The sequence below is a fragment of the Dasypus novemcinctus genome, chromosome 12, assembly GCF_030445035.2.
Source record: "Dasypus novemcinctus isolate mDasNov1 chromosome 12, mDasNov1.1.hap2, whole genome shotgun sequence".
Classification (NCBI taxonomy): Eukaryota; Metazoa; Chordata; class Mammalia; order Cingulata; family Dasypodidae; genus Dasypus; species Dasypus novemcinctus.
The window spans coordinates 100715142-100739296 of NC_080684.1; the positions used below are offsets into that span (position 1 = coordinate 100715142).

The following is a 24155-nucleotide window of genomic DNA, read 5'->3' on the forward strand; positions in this document are numbered from 1 at the left end:
TTCCCGGAGTCACCTAATGAAAATACAACAGACACAGAAGAACACACAGTGAATAGACACAGAGAGCAGACGGTGGGGAGTCGGGGTTGGGGGGAGAAATAAGAAAAAAAAAAAGAAGCAGAGACTTAGCTCTGCTTTACAGGCAAACAGCCTCAGGGACCCTGGAGGTAATCTCCAGGACTGCTAATAAAACAAAAGAGGAACTTGGAGTTTTCCTCCATAATATCGCAGGGACAGATGCAGGACATTATATATCCTGCCCTGGTAGAGAGTGTAAACTACAACATAAACTGTAATCCATGCTGTGTAGCAATGCTTCAAAATGTACTCATCAGGGAAGCGGACTTGGCCCAGTGGATAGGGCTTCCGCCTACCACATGGGAAGTCCAAGGTTCAAACCCAGGGCCTCCTTGACCCGTGTGGAGCTGGCCCATGGGTAGTGCTGATGTGCGCAAGGAATGCCCTGCCACACAGGGGTGTCCCCGCGTAGGGAAGCCCCACGTGCAAGGAGTGCGCCCCGTAAGGAGAGCCGCCCAGCGTGAAAGAAAGTGCAGCCTGCCCAAGAATGGTGCCGCACACATGGAAAGCTGACACAACAAGATGATGTAACAAAAAGAAACACAGATTCCTGTGCCGCTGACAACAACAGAAGCGGACAAAGAAGAACACACAGCAAATAGACAGAGAACAGACAACTGGGCTGGGGGGAGGCGGGGGGGCAGGGGGGGGCGGGGAAGGGGAGAGAAATAAATAAATCTTAAAAAAAAAAAAGAAATGAGAAAAGTACGTGGTCTGAGGCATGGACCCCAGGTGTACTGCAGGGTGAGTTACTTGAGGAAGGGGCCCCAGCTGTGTGCTTCTGATCAGTTGTTCTGAGGGTATCCGGAGCTTTCCCTCTCTTTCCAAATGAGAGCCTCACGGCCGGGGTCTCGCACGATCCCTGAAGTGGCTTCTGGGCGGGGGGGTCTCACGCCACGTGGCTTGTCGGCCACGTTGTCTGCTGGCCTCAGCTGCCTTCCCCTTTCTCTGTACTAACCTACCTCAAGAAGAGACACTAAATGTCAGCATAATCTGTGCTTTTGGAAGATCACTCTGGGTAGGGTCTGCTATGTGGAGTATGTGATGCTGAGTAAAAGATTCTTTTCTCCCAAAGTCTCTTTAAAGCGAATTCCTGAGACACCAGGGTTTCAAAGAGAGAAAAGGTTTATTTGGTTGCACAAGCAAAGGAGGGTCCGTTGGCTTAGATGGCCCCAAAACTACTTCCCTGGTTTGCCGAAATTCTGATATTTTAGAATTTCTAATGAATAATTAGGGAAAAGCTGGACACAGGTTCCTTCATTAATAAACATGAAGGTGTTGAACAAGCTGGGGGTGGACTCCAAACCCAGGGAGTTACAAAGTCTTAATCATTTTCAGAGATCAAGATTCTGAGATGGGAAAGTACAGAGGAGAGGTCAGTGGCAAGGTTTTCTACAGATAGAGCAGAGGTCCTTGTAAGGTTCTCTACAGGGATGCTAAACCGAGGAGGGTGGCGTGGTTACCATCACGACAATAAGCACACTCACGGGTGAGCTCAATCTAGAGCTACCCTCAAAGACAGTCGGCATACACGAGGGTGAGGGTAAGGCTGGGGTGAGCTGCTTGGAGAGGTGGGACCACTCTAGCCAGCCTTAGTAATTTCAGAAATTAACCTTTTGCTATTTTATAATATAAAGGCACTATATAATGAATTCGGAATCATAATTATATGTTAATTCTTAACTCTTGGTGACAATGGAAGGGACCGGCCAGGCTGAAGGCATAGAGGCCTTGAGGAGGCTCTTGCCATCATCAGAACATGACAGGCTTGACGGAGGAGAGAGGCAGTGCGGCTGGAGATTTAGGGGAAGGGGCCAGAGGGATGTGTCAGAGGTGGAATAGAGGGGAAAAGTCAACCGGTTGTGGGGGGTGATGGAGCAGGAGGACTAGAACCCACCCCCAGATTCCCAGGTAGAAAGGGTGTGGGGGAAGGAGAAACAGGCTTCAAGGGCTGGTGCCCTTGTGGAAGAGGAGGGGCTGGAGAGAAGGTGCTGGGGAAGATGAGCGCGGGGGCATGGTGGTAGGCTTTCCCCCTTACAAGGTTTCCAACAATCACCAGGTCATGAGGCCGGGACTCCATTCTGATCCATTGAGCAAGCTGCCTTTGCGGGTCTAGGAGGCAGCCCATCCCCTCCCAAGAATAAACAAATTGGGGCAGATAAGGGCCTGTACCCCAGGCACCACCAACCCCTCCCACTCTCCAGGACCTCCTAGCCCTCTTCCCCCTGGCCTTTTGGCCCCAGGCTGTACTCCCTTCCCTGCCCACTGATGTACTGTCTAAAGTCATCCCCACCACCCCCCAGGGGCGGGCTCAAGTCTCTCTTCAGACCCCCACCATGCCAGTGGGGGCGCTGAAGTCTATTCTTCACCCCTTCCACCAGGAGAGCGTCCCGCCTGCAGTCAGCAGTCCCCTCGCCCATGAGCTCTGGTTTCTCTAACACGTGGTTAGCACTGAATGGGGTTCCAACGAGAAGGGACGTTGCAAGCGCTTGGGGGAAGGCAGGAGGAGGAAGCAGTGTGCAGCACGGAAGTGCCTGTGGGTGGGAGCTCCTTGAGCCACCTGGTTAAGGGAGTCGGGAAGCCTGGCCTGCTGGTGCAGCCAAAGCAAATGGACAGGTAGTGGCCAGGCTGCTGACCGCACGTTAAAAAGCGGTGGCCAGCGTTAGGGAAATGCAAATCAAAACCACAATGAACTGGGCTGGCTAAATTAAAAAATGGAAAGTAATTGTTGGTGAGAATGCGGAGAAATAGGAACTCTAGTGTGATGCTGCTGGAAATGTAAAATAGTGCACCTGCTGTGGAAAACAGTTTGATGGTTCCTCAAAATGTTAAACACAGAATTATCATATGACCCAGCAATTCTGCTTCTAGGTATATACCCCAAAGAACTGCAAACAGGGACTTGAAAACAGACAGATAATTGTATATCAATGTTCACAGCTGTGTGATTCACAGTAGCCCAAAGCTGGGAACAACCCAACTGTCCATCAATAGATGAATGGATAAACAAATTGGGTATATACATGCAATGGACTATTATTTAGCCATAAAAAAGAATGGAGTTTTGATATATACTCGAACATGGATAAACATTGAAAACATAATGCTGTATGAAATAAGCCAAACACAAAAGGACAAATAGCACATGACTCCACTTACATGAAATATCTATAATAGGTAAATTCGTAGAGACAAAATAGAGTGAAATAAACCAGCTATGAAAGGCCAAATATTGTATGGTCTTACTAATATGAACTAATTATAATGAGCAAACTCTTGGAGTTAAAATCTAGGCTACCAGAAGATAGAATGAGGATAGAGAAGGGGCAGCTGGTGCTTAATTTGTGCAGAATTTTTAAATAAGGTTGTAAATGTTTGGAAATGGATAGAGGTGATGGCAGCACATTATTGTAAGTGTAATTTTTTTTTTTTTAAAGATTTATTATTTATTTATTTAATTCCCCTCCCCTCCCCCGGTTGTCTGTTTTCTGTGTCTTTTTGCTGTGTCTTGTTTCTTTGTCCGCTTCTGTTGTCATCAGCAGCACGGGAAGTGTGGGCGGCACCATTCCTGGGCAGGCTGCTCCCTCCTTCGCGCTGGGCGGCTCTCCTTACGGGGCGCAGTCCTTGCGTGTGGGGCTCCCCTACGCGGGGGACACCCCTGTGTGGCACGGCACTCCTTGCGCGCATCAGCACTGGGCATGGGCCAGCTCCACACAGGTCAAGGAGGCCCGGAGCTTGAACCGCGGGCCTCCCATGTGGTAGACGGACGCCCTAACCACTGGGCCAAAGTCCGTTTCCCTGTAAGTGTAATTAACAGCACTGAATTATGGGTGAAATTGTGGTTGAAAGGGGAAGTTTCGGGTCCTGTATCTCACTAGGAGGAAATATAGAGAATAAAACATGGTACTGTATAACATAGTGAAGCCTGTTTGAGGAGAATGACTGTGGTTAATAGTACAAAGGTAGAAATGTTCTTCTATGAACTAGAAAACAAATGTATGTCGCTATTACAAGGGTAATAACCCTAAGAGGGTGGTATATGGGGAAAAAAACAAAACAACTAATGCAAACTATGGACTATAGTTAACAGTAAGATTGTAATATTCTTTCATCAAAGGTGAAAGAGGTACCCCACTGGTGCTAAGTGTCAGTAGGAGGGGCATGCGTGGGGTATGGGTTTTTTCTTTTTGGAGCAATGAAAATGTTCTCAAATTGTGGTGATGAAAGCACAACCCTGTGATTATACTGGGAGACATTGACTGTACATTGTGAGTGGATTGTGTGGTGTGTGAATAAAACTGTTCTTAGAAAAAAAAGAAAGCAGATTAGAGGTTACCAGAGGCTGCGGGGAGGGGAGGATGGGGAATTATTTTTTCCATTTACAAAGACATTTAATAGTAGCATTGTTTTGTTTTGTTTTTTTTAAAGATTTATTTTATTTATTTCTTTCCCCTTCTCCCCTGTTTTCTGGTCTCTACGTCCATTTGCTGTGTGTTCTTCTGTGTCCACTTGCATTCTTGTCATGAGGCACCAGGAAACTGTGTCGCTTTTGTTGTTGTTGTTGTTGCATCATCTTGCTGCATCAGCTCTCCATGTGTGCAGCGCCACTCCTGGGTGGGCTGTGTTTTATTCACACAGGGCGGCTCTCCTTGCGGGGCGCACTCCTTGCACGTGGGGCCCCCGTATGCAGGGGACACCCTGTGTGGCACGGTACTCCTTGCGCGCATCAGCACTGAGCATGGGCCAGCTGCACACGGGTCAGGAGACCCTGGGTATTGAACCCTGGTCCCTCCACATAGTAGGCAAACGCTCTGTCAGTTGAGCCACAACTGCTTCCCAGCAGCATTGTTTTATATGAAATAAAAACAGAGTTCAAATGCCCAACAATAATTATGTTTAACATTTGGTATATACATGAGTAAAGATAAAAGGTTGCTGAGTAAAAACTAGATTTAAATAAAGGAGTTGTAAGTATACTTAATAACTTATTTTATGAATAAATAAGGAAAGCCACTGTCTGAAGGGACGGTAGAGATTGATTTTTTCATATTCTTTGTCTCTCCCTCCCCTCACTTCTAGCCCCTGCCACCTGATAAGACTTCCCACCGCTGACAAATGATGAGGCTCCCCACCAGCTCTTACAGTGTCCCCAGCCCCACTCGTTCAGAGGAACTGGCCCGTGGCCCTACAGTCTTTCTCTCAACCCAGTTCCAGCTTCAATCCCATGCTTTTGGACACCTGAGGCTTTGAAATAACAATGGTACCTCCAGTTCATTTGAACCTTAAATGCCACTGCCCACCCACCAGGAGGCTCCCACAAAACTCCAAATCTGTGATTTAAATCACTTTTCCAAAAAAATAAAATAAATAAATCACTTTTCAACTAAGAAAAAACAAGGAAAAAAGTGTTGTGAACAAGGCCTTCTTAGGAATGTTCTTAATATGAAATTACGGATAATAAATATAAGCTTCCCCACAAATGTCAGGCTAAACCAGTGGCTTCTGAGGCTGGTCTACTGTGTTCAGAGAGACATGCTGCCCCAAAGCGTCAGGCTTTGGGGTGATGTAGCCTAGGGAATTATTATTTAATGGGTGTGGAATTTCTGCTTGGGGTGATGGAAAGTTTTGAGATCATGGTTATGGTTATAAAACACTGTGAATGTAATTAATGTTACTGAATTGTCCACTTAAAAATGGTTAAAAATGGACAATTTTGTGTTAGAGATAGGAAAGAACAAACCCCCTGAACAATGGCCTTTGGTGTATCACCCTGGTCTCTCTGCTTAGGTCCATGGTTTTGTTTCTGTTCTTATCTCTTTTATTCCCTTCTTTATATGATCCCAAACTTTACAAAGTTGGGTGTTTACCTCATGAACTCTTATAATAAAAGCATTTAAAGTCCATGTATTTTCCTAGAGTATGATTTTATGGCACCTCACAAGTTGTTTTATTTATTTATCTTTTAGAAGGCACTGGGGATTGAACTGGGGACCTCGTCCATGGGAAGTGCTGTGCTCAACCACTGAGCTAAACCCGCTCCACGTGTCATTGCACAAGTTTTGATATGAGGCATGTTCACTATCATTCAGCTCTAAATAATTAAAATATCCATTATGAGTTTTTCCCTTCATTTTCAAATATATGTTTTTTTAATCAATCTTTTTTTAAAAAGATTTATTTATTTATTTATTTCTCTCCCATTCCCTCCCACCCCAGTTGTCTGTTCTCTGTGTCTATTGGCTGCATGTTCTTCTCTGCTTTTGTTGTTGTCAGCGGCACAGGAATCTGTGTTTCCTTTTTTGTTGTTGTTGGGTCATCTTGCTGTGTTAGCTCTCTGTGTGTGCGGCACCATTCCTGGGCAGGCTGCACTTTCTCTCGCACTGGGCAGCTGTCCTTATGGGGTGCACTCCTTGAGCGTGGGGCTCCCCTATGCGGGGGACACCCCTGCGTGGCATGGCACTCCTTGCGTGCATCAGCACTGCACATGGGCCAGCTCCACATGGGTCAAGGAGGCCCAGGGTTTGAACCGCGGACCTCCCATGTGGTAGACGGACGCCCTAACCACTGGGCCAAGTATGCTTCCCAAATATATGTTTTTAAAATGTATTTTTGTTACTCATTTCCAACTTCTTTGAATGGTGGACAGCGTTGATGATGATGAGGCACAGAAGGATTAAGTAACTTGATCAAGCTTATAGAGTTAATAAGAGGCAGAGTTGGAATATCAATCCAGGCAGTCAGATACTGGAATTATTGCAATCAGAATAAAAAATAAGATATTTTTTTAATTAAAAAAAGAATAAAAATGAGCAAGAGACTACTAAAAATGATCAGGCACTTAAAAAAAAAAGAACTAAGTAGAACTTTTAAAGATTAAAAACCTTATGGATGGGTTAAACAGGGTTAAACAGATTAGACACATCTGAAGAGAAGGTTGGTGTGGGGAAGGTAGATCTCAGATAATAACAAAATATACTATACAGAGAGACAACGAGAAGGAAAATATGAAAGAGCTTAAAAGACCGAAAAATGAGAAGGTCTAATGTATGTGTAAGTGGAATTCCTAAAGGAAAGACTGGAGAGAAGTGATACTTGGAGAAATAATGTTTAAGAATTTCCAGAAAAATACACATAAATACATTTGTGCAATCATTTCCATGGCTACTCCCTATGGCTTTCTGGATATCCATGAAGCCTCTATTTGACAGGTGCAACTAGTTGCCTAGTCCCTTTCTATGCTCCTTGTTTTCCTTATTAACAACTCCAAATTTGTTTGGCACAGGAACTCCCTTTGAGATGGCCATGTGGCTCAGTTCTGGATGAAATACAAGTATAAACTGCCAGGTAGGGCTTAGGAAAAGAACTTTTGGGAAAGGGATGAACTCAGATGACATGTTTCTTTTACCCTTTGTCCTTCATATTTCCCTTTTATTCCTGTCTGGAACTTGGACTTAATGTTTGGAGGTATGGCAACCATCTGTGACAGTTAGATGGAGGCTCATGCTAAAGCTTGTCAAGCAGAAGACAGGAGAAGCCTGGGTCTCCAAGGTCATCACAGAACTCCTGCACCAGCACTGGACTACTCCAGATGTGGAGTATAAGAAAAGTAGCTCCTTTTGTGTTAAAGCCACTGTGATTGGGTTTTTGGGTTTCCACTATGTGCAGCCAAACACAATCCTCCTTTTTTTTTTTTTTTTTTGCTGAGAAGGTAACTTTATTGTTGTTTTTAAATTTATTTCTCTCCCCCCTCCCCAAGTTGTCTGCTCTCTCTGCCCATTTGCTGTGTGTTCTTCTGTGTCCGCTTGTGTTTTTGTCAGCGGCACCAAGAATCTATGTCTCTTTTTATTGTGTCATCTTGCTGCGTCAGCTCTCCGTGTGTGCAGCACCACTCCCAGGCAGGCTGCGCTTTTTTTGCACAGGGTGGCTCTCCTTATGCATGGGGCTCCCCTACGTGGGGGACACCCCTGCCTGGCACGGCACTCCTTGCGTGCATCAGCACTGCGCGTGGGCCAGCTCCACACGGGTGAGGGGGCCCTGGGTTTGAACTCTGGACCTCCCATGTGGAAGGCAGATTCTTTGTCAGTTGAGCCAAATCCGCTTCCCCACAATCCTCCTTGATACCCCCACTTCCATCTACCCAGAATACCAGATAGGCCAGGGAGAGGTGGAAACTAATAGATCAGTAATATTTATGTTCACTTTGGACCTTAGTCTTCCAAGAAATGGTGATCACCTCTTGTTTTTATATTTTTTAAAATTGAAAAATCTTTTTAGGATGCACCAGGGATTGAATCTGGGACCTTTTACATGGGAAACAGGCATTCAACCCTGAGTTTCATCTGCTCCCCAACCTCTTGTTTTTTTTATTATACTCTTAGCCCAAGGAAAGAGAAAGAATAGTGAGAAAACAATCTAAACAGGAATTTTTATACCTAGTGCTATATTCCTTTTTTTTTTTTTTTTTTAGAATTCTATTCTTCTAGGAAAAGATTATTTTACAATCCTGCACTCATCCTGTTTCTCTAACAAACAACAAGGTCCAGACTGAGATTACTACACTGAGATTATTACATTGGGATTTGTGAAAGGAATTTTACTTCTTTCTCCATAGTTTGCTTCTTTTTTTTCTTCCTTCTTCCACTCATCTTCCACCCCCTTTATTTTCCTCACTCTTTTCCCTCTCCTGTCCTTGAACCCCATAGTCTATGCAATGGATGCTACTCGACCCAGGTAAAGGTTGGACTGACCTCTGGCCCTGAGGTTTCCGGTGAGGAAGCTTTCACTATTCCATCTTGAAATGTTGGCTAACCAGGTAAAGGAGAAGGGTCAGAATTGACCAAGGTCAGAAAGTCATAAAATGTCTTTTTCAAAGTTAGCAATTCACCTATTACATTGAACAGCTCCTCCAGATGTCAAAATATCACAATGCAACAAATTAGGTCTTCACACAAACAGAGCATCAGCACAATGTGTGACAGCAATCTTTTAATCTTTTAAAACGCTACTTGCTTCAAGAACTGCTCACAGAAGCAATCCAGCTTCCAGGATCAGTGAGGAAGGGTATGTGAGGGATGTTTCCTTCCCAGGCAGGCATTTATGGTGTTCAAATCTCATGTGTTTGGATACTCTGTCTAATCAAATCAAGTAGATCCAATCACCTTTGGTCTTTTTGCCTTTTCCAATCATTTACAAAATTTCAGTAGCAACCTGTGTTATTTTAGCAATTTTTTGTGTGTGCAGGTTCACAAAATGTGTACATGTGTCAATACACTGTATCTTTCTGCATCTTGCCTTTTAACTCAAATAATTCCTTGGAAGTCTCTGTTTGAATACATATACTATGGCCTAGTTCATTCAGTTTGACTGCTGTTTACCACTGATTTGTATTATATGTGAATTTCTTTTTTAATCTCTTCTCCTTTTGGTTGACTTTTGTGTTCTTTCCAATATTTCCCCTCCATTATAGTGCTGTGGCTATTTTGAGAGACATACACTTATTGATATGAAGAGAACATGAAGAATGGAAGTGCTAGATCATTGCTCTGGGATATTTTCAAATGTCATCCAAGTGACCCATCATCTTCTCCAACGGGTTAGACAAAGAGCACCCCCACTGACACTGGAGGAAAGTCTCCTTTTTTACATATTGTGGCCCCACTGGGTAGAATCTGATTTAAGGAATTTCATCCATGTGAAACTGTATTGGTTATTTACTTGCATTTCATTAATTGTTTATGATGCAGTGATGCAGTTTATAAAATTATTTACCACATGGAAAAAAAAAGAACGGCTCACAAAGCTCTTAGGTGAGGACCACCAGTAGGTTTCCCTCCCTTAGGGTGTTTTTTTTTTTTAACTCTTTTTCTTTCTTTATTTTTTTTTAATGTTACATTAAAAAAATATGAAGTCCCCATATATCCCCCCACCCCCTCACCCCACTCCTCCCATAACAACAGCCTCCTCCATCATCATGGGACATTCATTGCACTTGGTGAATACATCTCTGAGCACTGCTGCACTACTGCACTACATGGCCAATGGTCCACATTATAGTTTACACTCTCCCCTAGTCCACCCAGTGGGCCGTGGGAGGACATACAATGTCCAGTAAGTGTCCCTGCAGTACCACCCAGGACAACTCCAAGTCCTGAAAATGCTCCCACATCACATCTCTTCTTCCCACTCCTCACCCTCAGCAGCTACCATGGCCACTTTCTCCTTCTCAATGCTACATTTACTTCCATTACTAATCACAATAGTTCCAGAATAGACTATCAATAAGTCCACTCTAATCTATACTCTATTCCTCCATTCTGTGGACCCTGGGATGGCTATGTCCACTCCACCTCTATATCAAGAGGGTGCTTAGATTCCACTTGGATGATGGATGCAAGTCTCCTGTTTGCAGTTGTAGGCACTCTTGGTTCCCTGGTGTGGTGGTTGACCTTCTTCACCTCCCTGTTGGCTGGCTGGGGTAAGTACAATAAACCAGAGGGTAGGAGTTGCAAGTCTGTTGAGGCTCAGGGACTGGCTATCACATGGACAGTCCAGAGACTCAGGTCCCCTGAGTATACACTAAACCCCAGCGCCAACCACAGGTTCAGTAAACGTGACAGGAGAGGCTTGTGAACAGAGATGACATCTGAGTCCAACTCCATCACATTCAGGAACACAAACTCCTAAGTAGGGCCAACTGACATGGCACTGAAGTCCCTCTGCCATGACCATAGAACCTGTGGGTCTCTGCAGCCCTCAGAAGAACCAATACCTGGTATAAATCAAGGCTTCCAACCATGCCAAGGCATAGCATGAGTCAGAAGACCCTCGACTTTGCAAGTATGATAAAGGTATTGAAGCAGACAAATGTCCTTCTCTCCTTCCTTATATGAAGGAGAGACAGTGAAAGGGAAAGAACATAGTACAGGGAAACGGACTTTGGCCCAGTGGTTAGGGCGTCCGTCTACCATATAGGAGGTCCGCGGTTCAAACCCCGGGCCTCCTTGACCCGTGTGGAACTGGCCATGCGCGGTGCTGATGCGCGCAGGGAGTGCCGCGCCACGCGGGGGTGTCCCCCGCGTGGGGGAGCCCCACGCGCAGGGAGTGCGCCCGTGAGGAGAGCCGCCCAGCGTGAAAAGAAAGAGCAGCCTGCCCAGGAATGGCGCCGCCCACACTTCCCGTGCCGCTGACGACAACAGAAGCGGACAAAGAAACAAAAGCAGACAAAGAAACAGGACGCAGCGAATAGACACCAAGAGCGGACAGCCGGGGGAGGGGGGGAAATTAAATAAATAAATAAATCTTTAAAAAAAAAAAAACAAAAAAAAAAAAAACATAGTACAATTTCAGAGCAGGTGTTAACAGTGGTTGGGCACATGCTTCACATGTACAATGTTTTGGGTTCAATTCCCTAGGGAAAAAAAAAAGAAAGAAAATCAAACAAAAAGAACATAGTCCAATTTCAACTTCAAGATGAACAGGCCTGGTAGATGAACACTCAGGGACCTGCAGCTGACTAATGCAATGTGCAAGGTGAGCCCTGGAGGCCCAGTTGTACTGTTAAATTAAACACTTCCTGAAACTGTCAGTGTCTGGATGAGGAACAATCACAAGTGAAAAGGCTGATTCTGAGCTAAGCGATTTTTTTTTTTTTTTTTTTAAAGATTTATTTATTTATTTAATTTCCCCCCCTCCCCTGGTTGTCTGTTCTTGGTGTCTGTTTGCTGCATCTTGTCTCTTTGTCCGCTTCTGTTGTCGTCAGCGGCACGGGAAGTGTGGGCGGTGCCATTCCTGGGCAGGCTGCTCTTTCTTTTCACGCTGGGCGGCTTTCCTCACGGGCGCACTCCTTGCGCGTGGGGCTCCCCCACGCGGGGGACACCCTTGCGTGGCACGGCACTCCTTGCGCGCATCAGCACTGCGCATGGCCAGCTCCACACGGGTCAAGGAGGCCCGGGGCTTGAACCGCGGACCTCCCATATGGTAGACGGATGCCCTAACCACTGGGCCAAAGTCCGTTTCCCAAGCTAAGCGATTTTTAAGCTTAGACCTACCCTTAAATTCCTTTGAGTAAAGAGGGACAATGATTGTTTTAAAAAACAAACGTGTTCTTAGGAAACATAAACAGGAGTATTAAGTGTTCATGGAGCACAATGTACACAACCTACTCTCAGATGTTTAGAAAATAGACGGATAGATGGGTGGATGGATATATGATAAAATGATTTGGCAATTGTGCAGATGATTAAAAGTTGGTGGATCTGGGTATCTGGGTGGGGGGTATTTTGGAGTTCTCTGTATGGATTTTATATTATTTTCATAACTATAATTTCAAAGCAGAAAGTTAAAAAAAAAACACACCACAAACATGTCTTTGAAATTTAGAAAATAAGATAGAGGTGGGGGGAGGGGGTGGCGAGTATATGGGGACCTCCTATTTTTTGACTGTAGCATTAAAAAAATAAATAAAGACACACACACAAAAAAGATAGAAGGTTCCTGAACCCAGCAAGCCTTCCTTCTCTTAGCCATCCCCCCCCACTTCAAACCAGAGATACAAGTGCCGGTCAAAAACAAGTCAATTATTTTGAAAACCAATTAAATTATTTATACTCTTTTCTTTTTTCATTTTAAAATAAACATTTCAAAGGAAAAACTCGAGTCAGCCAGTCGGTTAGGAGCCCCGGGTATTGAACTGCTGATTAGTTCAATCAGGATCTGTGTCTTTCCAGCCTGCTAATGGCGGGGACTTTTGACTTTGCTGAGCATTCATGTGAGCTCCCACCAGGCTCGGTGGTTTTTGGAGTGACTTATCTTCCATCTTAATGACCTAGAGGCATAATGAGGAGAATGAATCACAAGGAATAATTTCAAAAATTGAGGCACGAACAAAATTGGACTCATTACCAGGAAGAAGTAGCATTCTGATGAGAAAGAAAATCCTCAAAGAGCAGGAAAGAATGCATAACAGAACCCATGTTTTGCTTATGATGTCCCAGGCATATATATATTTTTTAAAGATTTATTTTATTTATTTCTCTCCCCATCCCCCCCGTTGTCTGCTCTCTGTGTCCATTCACTGTGTGTTCTTCTGTGTCCGCTTGCATTCTTGTCATGCAGCACTGGGAAAATGTCATTTTTTTTTGTTGCATTATCTTGCTGCATCAGCTCTCCGTGTGTGCAGTACCACTCCTGGGCGGGCTGCGCTTTTTTCATGTGGGGTGGCTCTCCTTGTGCGTGGGGCATCCCTACACGGGGGACAACTCTGCATGGCACAGCACTCTTTGCATGCAGCAGCACTGTGCGTGGGCCAGTTTACCACATGGGTCAGGAGGCCCTGGATATTGAACCCTGGACCCTCCATATGGTAGATGGATGCTCTGTCAGTTGAGCCACAACTGCTTCCCCCGGGCAATATTTTAAACACTAACATGTATTCACATATTTAATCCTAGCAAAAATATCTTAGAGATGAGGAAACTGAGCACAAAGAGTTTAAGTAATTTGCTTAAGACCACACAGCTAGGAAGTGACCAAGGTGGTATTCAAACACAGCAGCCTGGCTCCAGGCCTAGACTGCCTTTTGCCCTTTGAGGGAGGAGAGTGAGAAAGGTATGGAAAAAAGTTAAATGCATATAAGGAAACGGGCACTATATTTCTATATGCACAGTGATCAGTTAGGATTTTTTTTTAATTTTTAAAAAATTTTTAAAATTCATTTTTAAAAAAATATTACACACAAAAAATATGAGGTCCCCATTCACCCCCACCGCCCCCACCCCACCACTCCCCCCACAGTAACACTCTCCCCCATCATCATGACACATTCATTGCATCTGGTGAGTACATCTCTGGGCATCACTGCACGCCATGGCCTGTGGTCCACACCATAGCCCACACTCTCCCACGTTCCATCCAGTGGGCCATGGGAGGACATACAATGTCCGGCAATTGTCCCTGCAGCACCACCCAGGACAACTCCAAGTCCCGGAAATGCCTCCACATCTCATCTCTTCCTCCCATTCCCCTCACCCAGCAGCCACCATGGCTACTTTTTCCACACCAATGCCACATTTTCTCGATTATTAACCACAATAGTTCATGAATAGCATATCATTATGTCCACTCTAATCCTTACTGTATTCCTCCTTCCTGTGGACCTTGGCTTGGTTGTGTCCATTCCACATCTATGTCAAGAGGGGGCTTAGATTCCACATGGATACTGGATGCAATCCTCCTGCTTTCAGTTGTAGGCACTCTAGGCTCCATGGTGTGGTGGTTGACATTCTTCAACTCCATGTTAGCTGAGTGGGGTAAGTCCAATAAATCAGAGTGTAGGAGGTGAAGTCTGTTGAGGCTTAGGCCCTGGCTATCATATTGTCAGTCCAGAGATTCAAATCCCCTAGATATATCTTGAACCCCAGCACCAACTACAATTCCAGTAAAGTAGCATGAAAGACTTGTGAAAAGAGATCACATCTGAGTCCAGCTCCATCACGTAGAAACACCAGCTCCAAAGAAGGGCCAACAGACATGGCAGTGAACTCCATCTGCCATGACCATAGAACCTGTGGGTCTCTGTAGGCCTCAGAAGAACCAATACCTGGGGTTGTATCTACTTTATCTGTCTCTGAGACTCTGCTCAGGTGTGCATAACGGCAATCCTTCTGACAACCTCCAGACTCTTTTTTAGAGACTCATAGCCATATAAACTCATTTCTCCTTTCCATTTTCCCGTACTTTAGGTCAAATAGCATTTTTAACTCCTGTTATTATATGTAGACAGGGATATTCTGCTGGCCCGCATTGAGCCTTTAATTCAAGGTCATTTTCTAGTTATGTCATCACCTGGTACTTGGTAGTGATCCCTCGGTGCCAGGGAGGCTCTTCCCTAGGTGTCATGTCCCACGCTGGGGGGAAGGCATTGCATTTACATGCTGAGTTTGGCTTCAAGACTGGCCACATTTGAGTAACACGGAGGCTGTCAGGGGGGAACTCTTAGGCACAGTGCTGCTCTAGGCCTTGTTCTTATTTCAGGTGTATAGGCTCACAAGCATAGTTATTAGTATCAGGGGCTCACTGTTGGACCCTCATTCCTTCCTGGTCCTTGCCGTTGCACCTGGGGGACTGCCGCTGCTCCCCTAGGGACCACGACAGAGCCCCTCCCAGCCAGGAACCCAGTACTCCTCCAGCTGTTGTTTTTAATTGTTTCCACTATGAGTATATCCAAACATTTCCATGCACCCTGGACACATGCCCTGTTTAACTCCCTGTCAACCATATGTCCCCTGTCAATAACATCCCATACCAGTATTCCTCCACTGCCATTGTTGAACCACTCTGTGATCCAAAACTTCCTGAAAAGTGAGGCCCAATATAATGTCAGGTTCCCTTACTAGTAAAATGGAATATAGCGATGAGTTTAAAGGTTAGATACAGAATACATATTGATTTGGAAAAATTCTACATCCTATCTTTTTCTTTTCTTTTTTCCTAATTATTGAGCTTCTCTTCACAAGAGCCTTAGATCACAGTAATTCATATATACAATATACAGTACTCCCACATATCCATTATAAAACCTTTTCCCTTCCACAGCGATAATCTTTTAACTTATTCATATCATATTTACTGAAACTGATGTACAACTATTGAGACAATAGCTTTCAAACAAGGTAACATTTGTGTTTACATTGTGGTTTATACTTTAGGCTATACAGTTTTCTAAATTTTTTAGTTATCCTATGTTTTACATTATGGTTTACATTATTAGTCTGTCATCCCCTATATGTTTTTGGTGTAATATTACATGTTTTATATCCATCCTTGTGTACTCTTGTGAAACACTTCTTTTGCCCTCACATTTATTTTGGTTCCATCTATTCAATATCTATTTCCCCCTCCCCTTGGGGCCCACAGTGACAGTCAATCTTCATTTCTTGAGGAGCCATGTTCAGAGATACTTGCAACAGTGTTGAGGGCTTGACTTGCTCAACTGCCCTAATGCCCATGGAGCCACCCTTTCTCTTGAGAGTTTCAGTTCCCTCTATTTGATGGCATTAGTCCTCCCCAGGATGTGGGTCTACCTTCACTCTCATTATATGGGTCTCTACCCAATGGTATAACCCACTCTGGCAAAATGAGCATTCAGATATTCCCTAGGAGTCTGTCCTGCATCAGATTATATCCCCTTTGAGTAACTTTCCTAATTATATTTTGAAAAGGTTTTCTCAGCATTATACTCTCAACCAACACCTGACAATCTCCTATATTCGTATGTTGCCCCACCCTCCCCCCAATTTCTTGGGCAATATTACCCATCCGCCCATCCCTAGCCCCCCTCAAACCTGCAAAGCCCCACCCAAAGGTAACCCTATGCCCCCATTTTATCTCTTCCTTGTACACATACTTACCTCCAGCTTATCATAGATTTCATCCATATAGATGTCAGCTTATATCCTTCCTCTACCCCTCGATTTCCTGTAAGCCTATCTTCCCGTCTCTAGCTCTCTGAGGCAGCTTGCTTATTTCATATCATTGAGGTCATGTAGTATTTGTCCTTCAATGCCTAGGTTGCTTCACTCAACATAAGGTTCTCAAGATTCATCCATGTTATCACGTGTGTTTGTAGTGTATTTGTTCTTAAGGCCGAGTAGTATTCCATTGTATGTATATACCACACTTTATTGATCCACTCATCTGTTGATGGGCATTTGGGTTGATTCCAACTTTTGGCGATAGTGAACAATGCTGCTATGAACATTGGTGTGCAGATATCGGTTTGTGTCCTTGTTTTCAGTTCTGCTGGGTATATACCCAGCAGTGGTATTGCTGGGTCATACGGCAAATCTATGGTTAGTTTTTTGAGAAACTGCCAAACTGTCCTCCAGAATGGTTGGATCCTTCTGCATTCCCACCAGCAGTGGATGAGTGTTCCCATTTCTTCACATCCTCTCCAGCATTTGTATTCTTCTGTTTTTTTCATAGCTGCCAATCTTATGGGAGTAAGATGGTATCTCATTGTAGTTTTGATTTGCATTTCCCTGGTAGCTAAACATTTGGAGGATTTTTTCATGTGCTTTTTAGCCATTTGTATTTCTTCTTTGGAGAAGTGTCTGTTTAAATCTTTTTCCCATTTTTTATTTTTATTTTATTTATTTATTTTTTTTAAAGATTTATTTATTTTTATTTAATTCCCCCCCTCCCCCCGGTTGTCTGTTCTCTGTGTCTATTTTTGCTGCATCTTGTTTCTTTGTCCGCTTCTGTTGTCGTCAGCGGCACGGGAAGTGTGGGCGGCGCCATTCCTGGGCAGGCTGCACTCTTTCGCACTGGGTGGCTCTCCTCACGGGCGCACTCCTTGCGCGTGGGGCTCCCCTACGCGGGGGACACCCCTGGGTGGCATGGCACTCCTTGCGCGCATCAGCACTGCGCATGGGCCAGCTCCACACATTTTTCCCATTTTTAAAATGGGTTGTTTATCTTTTTATTTTCAAGATCTAGGAGTTCTTTATATGCAAGTTATAAGTCTCTTATCGGATATATGGTTGCCAAATATTTTCTCCCATTGTGTAGGTTCCCTTTTTACTTTCTTGACAAACTCCTTTGAGGTGCAGAAGGCTTTAATTTTGAGGAAGTCCCATTTATCTATTTGTCCTTTTGCTGCTCGTGCTTTTGGTGTGATGTTCATGAAGCCATTTCCTATTACAAGGTCCTGTAGATGTTTCCCTACACTGCTTTCCAAGGTCTTTATGGTCTTGGCTCTTATATTTAGGTCTTTGATCCATCTTGAGTTGATCTTTGTATAAGGTGTGAGATGGTAATCCTCTTTCATTCTTCTACATATGGATATCCAGTTCTCCAGGCACCATTTGTTGAATAGGCCATTCTCTCCCAGTTGAGAGGGTTCGGTGGCTTTATCGAATATTATATGGCTATATATACTTTTTGATGAAGTAAGGAACTGGCTGAAATAATAAAGTAGATCTATTAGTTCACTTAACTGAATAGTCTGGACTAGCTCAGGTTTCAAGCCAGGTTTGATTCAAGGCTCAAACCATGTGAGCATCCACATGGATAAGAAACCCCAGTATGTGTTTCTTTGCTTCCCATTGGCTCTGATTAAAATAAATGCCCACCAGTGGACCAAACACTGTGACCAGGGGGTGGGATATGCTGGCTGGCCTAAGCCAATCAGGAGGCACTCTGGAGGTAGAGAGTGTGCTATCCCACCCAGAATGCCTAGCTAAAAATGGGGGAATCCCCAAGTTAAATCAAGGTACTGTAGTCCTTTCTCTTTTTCAGGCTCGCATGGCTTCTTTCACTTTCCAGGTGAGGAAATGGAAGTTCAGGAACATGGACTAACTTGGCCAAAGTCACTCACTAGGTGAAAGAAACAGAACCAGGGTTCAAACGCAGGCCTGATGGGCCCCAAGAACTTCTCCCTGCTAGTGGCTAGGCCCAGTGCCCTGTCTCCAGCCTGGAGCAGCTCCCTGTTCTCCTTTCAGTTTTGTAGCAAGCTTCAGGTACTCTGCTTGTAGCTTTTTGCTATGCCATGCTAGGTAAGTATGGGTCAGCAAAAGTAAAAAAATTAAGGGTTGCACATTGGAAATGGTAACAACCAAGAAGCTCTCCAGAGAGCTAATGAAAGGGTTTGAGGTAAAAGATAACCAGGCATGAAAATGAAATACTACTTTGCCTTATAGTCGTTTCAATAGCCACTAATACTTTTTTTCAATAACTCTAAGAGTCTCTTGATGTTCTGGCAAACTTGGATGAAATGTGATATTCAGTATATGAATTTTTGTTTCCCTCATTGTTTTAATTTGCTGGGCTGCTGAAAGCAGATACCATGAAATGGGTTGGCTTAACAATGGGAATTTACTGGCTTAAGAGTGTTGAGGCTGAGAAAAATGTCCAAATCAAGTCCTCATCAAGGCGATACTTTATACCTGAAGACTGGCTGCAGGCATTCCTAGACTCCTTTGCCACATGGCAAGGCACATGGCGGCATCTATTGGTCTCTCCCTTCTTTTCTGGGTTTCGTTGCTTTCAGCTTCTTGCTTCCCTGGTTTCCTCTCTCTCTGTATTCATTCCATTTATAAAGGACTCCAGTAAGAGGATTAAGACCTGTCCTGACCGGGGTGGGCCATGCCTTCACTGAAGTAGCCTCTTCAAAAGGTCCTACTTACAGTGGGTTTATACCCACAGCAATGAATTAACTTTAAGAACATACCTTTCTGGGGTACATACATCTTCAAACCACCACACTAGTGTTTCTCAATTTTCAATGAGAAAAGTAATTCTTTTCAGAACCACTGGACATGAGTATCTGTATTAGTTAGCCAAAGGGGTGCTGATGCAAAATACCAGAAATTGGTTGGTTTTTATAAAGGGTATTTATTTGGGGTAGGAGCTTACAGATACCAGGCCATAAAGCATAAATTACTTTCCTCACCAAAGTCTATTTTCAAGTGTTGGAGCAAGAAGGCTGCCGACATCTGCAAGGGTTCAGGCTTCCTGGGTTTGTCCTTCCTGGGGCTGGCTTCTCTTTCCTCTGTGTGCTTACTTCCTGGGGCTCCAGCTTAAGGCTTCAGTATCAAACTCCAACATCAAAAACTTTCAACTCTGCCCTTTGTCATGCCTTTTTTCTGAGTCCCCACCCCTTGCCCTAATGATGTGGCCCAATCAAAACCCTAATCATAACTCAATCATGCCCAGGTACAGACAAGATTACAAACATAATCCAAATATCTATTTTTGGAATTCATAACCATATCAAACTGCTACAGTATCTCTTTCATTTGCCTTGGTAGAGGCACATCAACAATTGTTGTACCATTGCTTGAGAACCTCAAGTTTAGAATTTCTCCCTATACCCTAGAGAAGGTGAAGGTCCTTGCCATCCTTGCTTTCATCACATGATTTGCTTAGGTTAGGATGAGATTATTTCCACTGCTATGAAAGTTTTCTGAAGGCCAGCAACTTTTATCTGCATTTAGTTTAGAATCACTCTTAATACAGGTGTATCTCTTAGACCCAGTAGGTTTTGTTCCCAATTACCTTTTAATACCCTTAAACTTTATCTCTCCTTGAGTACTAATGGCTCCATGATTTCAGCTGTATATTTAAGTACGAAATGTCCTTTCAATATTTCTGTCTTTTAGCTTGCTTAAATGCCTAAAACTGTTAATGTTCTTCACTTTATATAATTGTTAAATCGAGTTACTTTGTAATAATAATAATAAAACAATTATGGTACTATCGGTAAGAGAAGAGAAATGAGGGAAGGATCCAGTCCTGGGGAGAGTGGAGTAGCACCAAAAAGCTATGATTTTAATAAAATCACAGAACTTATTGCCATAGAGGGAAATGTAAAGGTTTTCTGGTTCATTCCTTGACTTAATATAGGGATCCCTTCCACTGTGGGTCCTTCAGAGCAGGGGCCATGTCTGACCCCTCTCTGTATTGTGAACTTCTAGCACAGGGTCTGGTCCCAGCATAGGTGTTCAATCAATGTTGTCTGTCAAATAAATGAAGGAATGATGAAATGCAACCTTTCTAGTATTTACAAAACGACTCAGATTCTTAGGAACTGAGTCACCTGATTCACTCTAATCAATTCACACAAACAAAACTCTTAAAATACTGCTATAACGACCAGTGTGCCAGTATTTTCCTTTGCATGAGGGAGAGGGTAGGATGGGGTGGGGTGCTGGTGTGTGTTGGTAAGTGGGTTTCCAGGATGATGCAATATAACAGCTCTTGAGAAGAGGATGGAAAGTTGTAATATTTTGGTTTATAGAGTCCTTATGCAATGGTCTGTACATCATACTTCAATAAAGCTGTTGTAAGAAACAACTCATCAAAATAGTCCATAAATGATAGTTATTGCTATTTTATTTAAAGACTTTATTTCTTTATCTCCCGCCCTCCCCCACCCCCCCTACCCCCTGCCCATTGTCTGCTGTCTGTGTCCACTTGTATTCTCATCAGGCAGCACTGGGGATCTGTGTCTCTTTTTGTTGCATCATCTTGCTGCATCAGCTCTCTGTGTGTGTGGCGCCACTCCTGAGTGGGCTGCAGTTTCACGCCGGGCAGCTCTCCTTGCATAGGGACTGCTCCTTGAATGGGGCGCACCCTTATGCGAGGGCATCCCTGCGTGGGCTGGCACTCCTTCCGTGCAGCAGTACTGCGTGTGGGCCAGCTCATCACACAAGCCAGGAGGCCTTGGGTATCGAACTCTTGGACCTCCTATATGGTAGGTGGATGCTCTATCTGTTGAGCCACATCCACTTCCTGCTATTGCTATTTTTAAAATTCTTATGTAGTTTCTCTCTGGACCAAACCTGGACTAGAACATGGCCTGGCTCCTGAGGCACAGCAGAATGATATCATATGATCAATTAGGTTTCCTAAGAGTATTCAGAGCCAACAAGTGTCTGCCTTCCTCTGTTACCTGGATTTCGGGGGTCACACACTTACTTAAAAACAGAAAGATGGAGGGATGGGAGTGGTAGTGGTAGTGGGCTCCTGCCTGCAGCATCCTTTTCCAATACCAGGCTACTGGAAGTCTTGACGGGCATGGAATCATGAGCTCCTCCAGTGAAGTCACCTCCCACCCTAGGCACTTAGCGCAGTGAGTGCTATTTATTGCTGTTTGCCCCACCAGACTGTGAAAGGTGAGGGCAGAGACGGCGTTTCAACTCCGAGTACCGGGTAAGAACTCAGGACGTTTGCTGAATAAATAAGTAAGTGGATATCCCTGCCTCAATGCAGGCTGTGCCTCTCTACAGATCAGAAATTCTTCCTTCCCTTGGATAGGGCTGGGTCATCACAGGCATTCCTCGTTCACTAAGCTTCACTTTTATTACGCTTCACTGATAAATTGCGTTTTTTTTTTTTAAGATTTATTTTTATTTATTTCTCTCTCCCTCCCCCCCCGCCCCGCTGTCTGTTCTCTGTGTCCATTTGCTGCGTGTTCTTCTTTGTCTGCTTCTGTTGTTGTCAGTGGCACAGGAATTTGTGTCTCTTTTTGTTGCATCATCTTGCTGCATCAGTTCTCCGTGTGTGTGGCGCCATTCCTGGGCAGGCTGAACTTTCTTTCGTGCTGGGCGGCTCTCCTTATGGGGCACACTCCTTGCGTGTGGGGCACCCCTCCACGGGGGACAACCCTGTGTGGCATGGCACTCCTTGTGCGCATCAGCATTGCGCATGGGCCAGCTCCACACGGGTCAAGGAGGAGCTGAACCATGGACCTCCCATGTGGTAGGTGGATGCCCTATCCATTGGGCCAAGTCCGCTTCCCTAAATTGCATTTTTGACAAACTGAAGGTTTCTAGCAACCTGCGTCAAGCAAGTCTATCGGGGCCATTTTTCCAACAGCAAGATCTCACTTCATGTCTCTGTCACATTTTAATTAAAGTATGTACATTGTTTTTTTTTAGACATAATGCTATTGTACACTTAATAAACTACAGTACTGTGTAAACAGAACTTTTACAGGCACTGGGAAACTAAAAAATTCATGTGCCCCACTGTATTGTGATATTCCCTTCTTGCGGTGGTCTGGAACTGAATCTGCAATATCTCTGAGGTATGCCTGTATAGGAAATGTCCAGAACAGGCAAATTCATAGAGACAGAAAGTAGATTAGTGGTTGCTTCGGGTTGGAATTGGGGGAAAGGGTTTTGGAGGGAGATAGCTAAAGGGTATGGGATTTCTTTCTTTTTGGGGTGATAAAAAATTTCTGGAATTGACTGTGGTGATGGTTGTACTACTCTGTGAATATACAAAAACCACTAAATTTAACACTTTAAAAAGGTGAATTGTATGGTATATGAAGCATATCTCAAAGCTGTTACTTCTTCTCCCCTGTCCTCAAAAGAAAGAGAGAGCAAGACCGAAACATATCAACCCATCACAATGTATAGATCTTACTTGATTCTTTTTTTTTTTTTAAGGTACCAGGGTCAGGGATTGAACCTGGGATCTTGTATGTGGGATGATGGTGCTCAACCACTGAGCCATATCAGCTCCCTTGAGTTGGTTTTTTTGTTTGCTTATTGTTTGTTTTTTCTTTTTAGGAGGCTTCTTATTGTTTGTTTTTTCTTTTTAGGAGGCACCAGGAACCAAACCTGGGGCCTCCTATATGGGAAGCAGGCACTCAACCATTTAAGCCACATCTACTCCCTTTACTTGATTCTTTTTTTTTGTTTTTACAAAATTCCATACTTTTTTTAGATTTCCTTAAATTTCATTGATGTACTATTTAAAAAAAAAATTATTCTATTTATTTATCCCCTGCCCCCCATTGTTTGCAGTCACTGTCTGTTCTCTGTGTCCATTTGCTGTGTGCTCTCTGTGTCTCCTAGTCTTCTCTTTAGGAGGCGGTGGGAACCGAAACTGGGACCTCCCAGGTGGAAGAGAGGCACTCAATCACCTGAGCCACCTCAGCTCCCTGGTTTGTCTCATTGTCTTTTCTCTTTGTGTCTCTTTTGTTGTGTCATCTTGTTGCATAGGCTTGCCATATGTACCCGCCATACCAGCTTGCCTTCTCTCGGGGACACCAGGAACCGAACCTGGGACCTACCATGTGGTAGGCGGAAGTCCAACTGCTTGAGCTACATCCACTTCCCCTTACTTGATTCTGATTCAATTTATAAGACAATAATCATGGAAATTTTAATACTGACCAGATATTTGATGAAGGAATGACTGTTAAGTTTGTGTGTGGGTGTGTGTGGGGGAGTGCAGATAATTGTATTGTGGCTATGTTTCTAAAAAGAGTCTTTATCTTTTAGATATACATTCTGAAGTATCTGCAGATGAAATGATTTTTATGCCTAAAATTTGCTTCAAAATAATCTGGGATTTTTTTGTGCCCACATCCATTTTATCATTGAGGAAACCAAGGCTCAGAAAGGCCAATAAAGAAATGAATAAGATACGGTCCCTGACCTTGGAGATCTCAAGGGGCTCACGGTCTAAAAGGCGTAGGCAGGCACAAAACCAAATAATTATAATACTATGTCGTAAATTGAATTGTGGACATATGCACAGGACGGGTACCCAACCGAGCCTGGTAT

The 24155-nt window shown here is 44.0% G+C and overlaps 1 protein-coding gene across 2 annotated transcripts in view; it reads right to left on the minus strand.

The window, feature by feature from the left end:
* Nucleotides 1–3678: 3678 nt before the first annotated feature.
* Nucleotides 3679–24155, minus strand: part of SLC25A17 (solute carrier family 25 member 17) — a 114708-nt gene continuing 94231 nt past the window's right edge. Inside the window, exon 9 of one of the 2 annotated variants that reach the window (XM_058309176.2) lies at nt 3679–3876. In XM_058309176.2, coding sequence (XP_058165159.1) covers nt 3765–3876 — 112 coding nt within the window. In that variant the 3' untranslated portion in view covers nt 3679–3764. Of the gene's footprint in view, nt 3877–12653; nt 12902–24155 lie in introns of those variants that run through there. The other variant, XM_058309178.2, reaches the window with a different exon arrangement.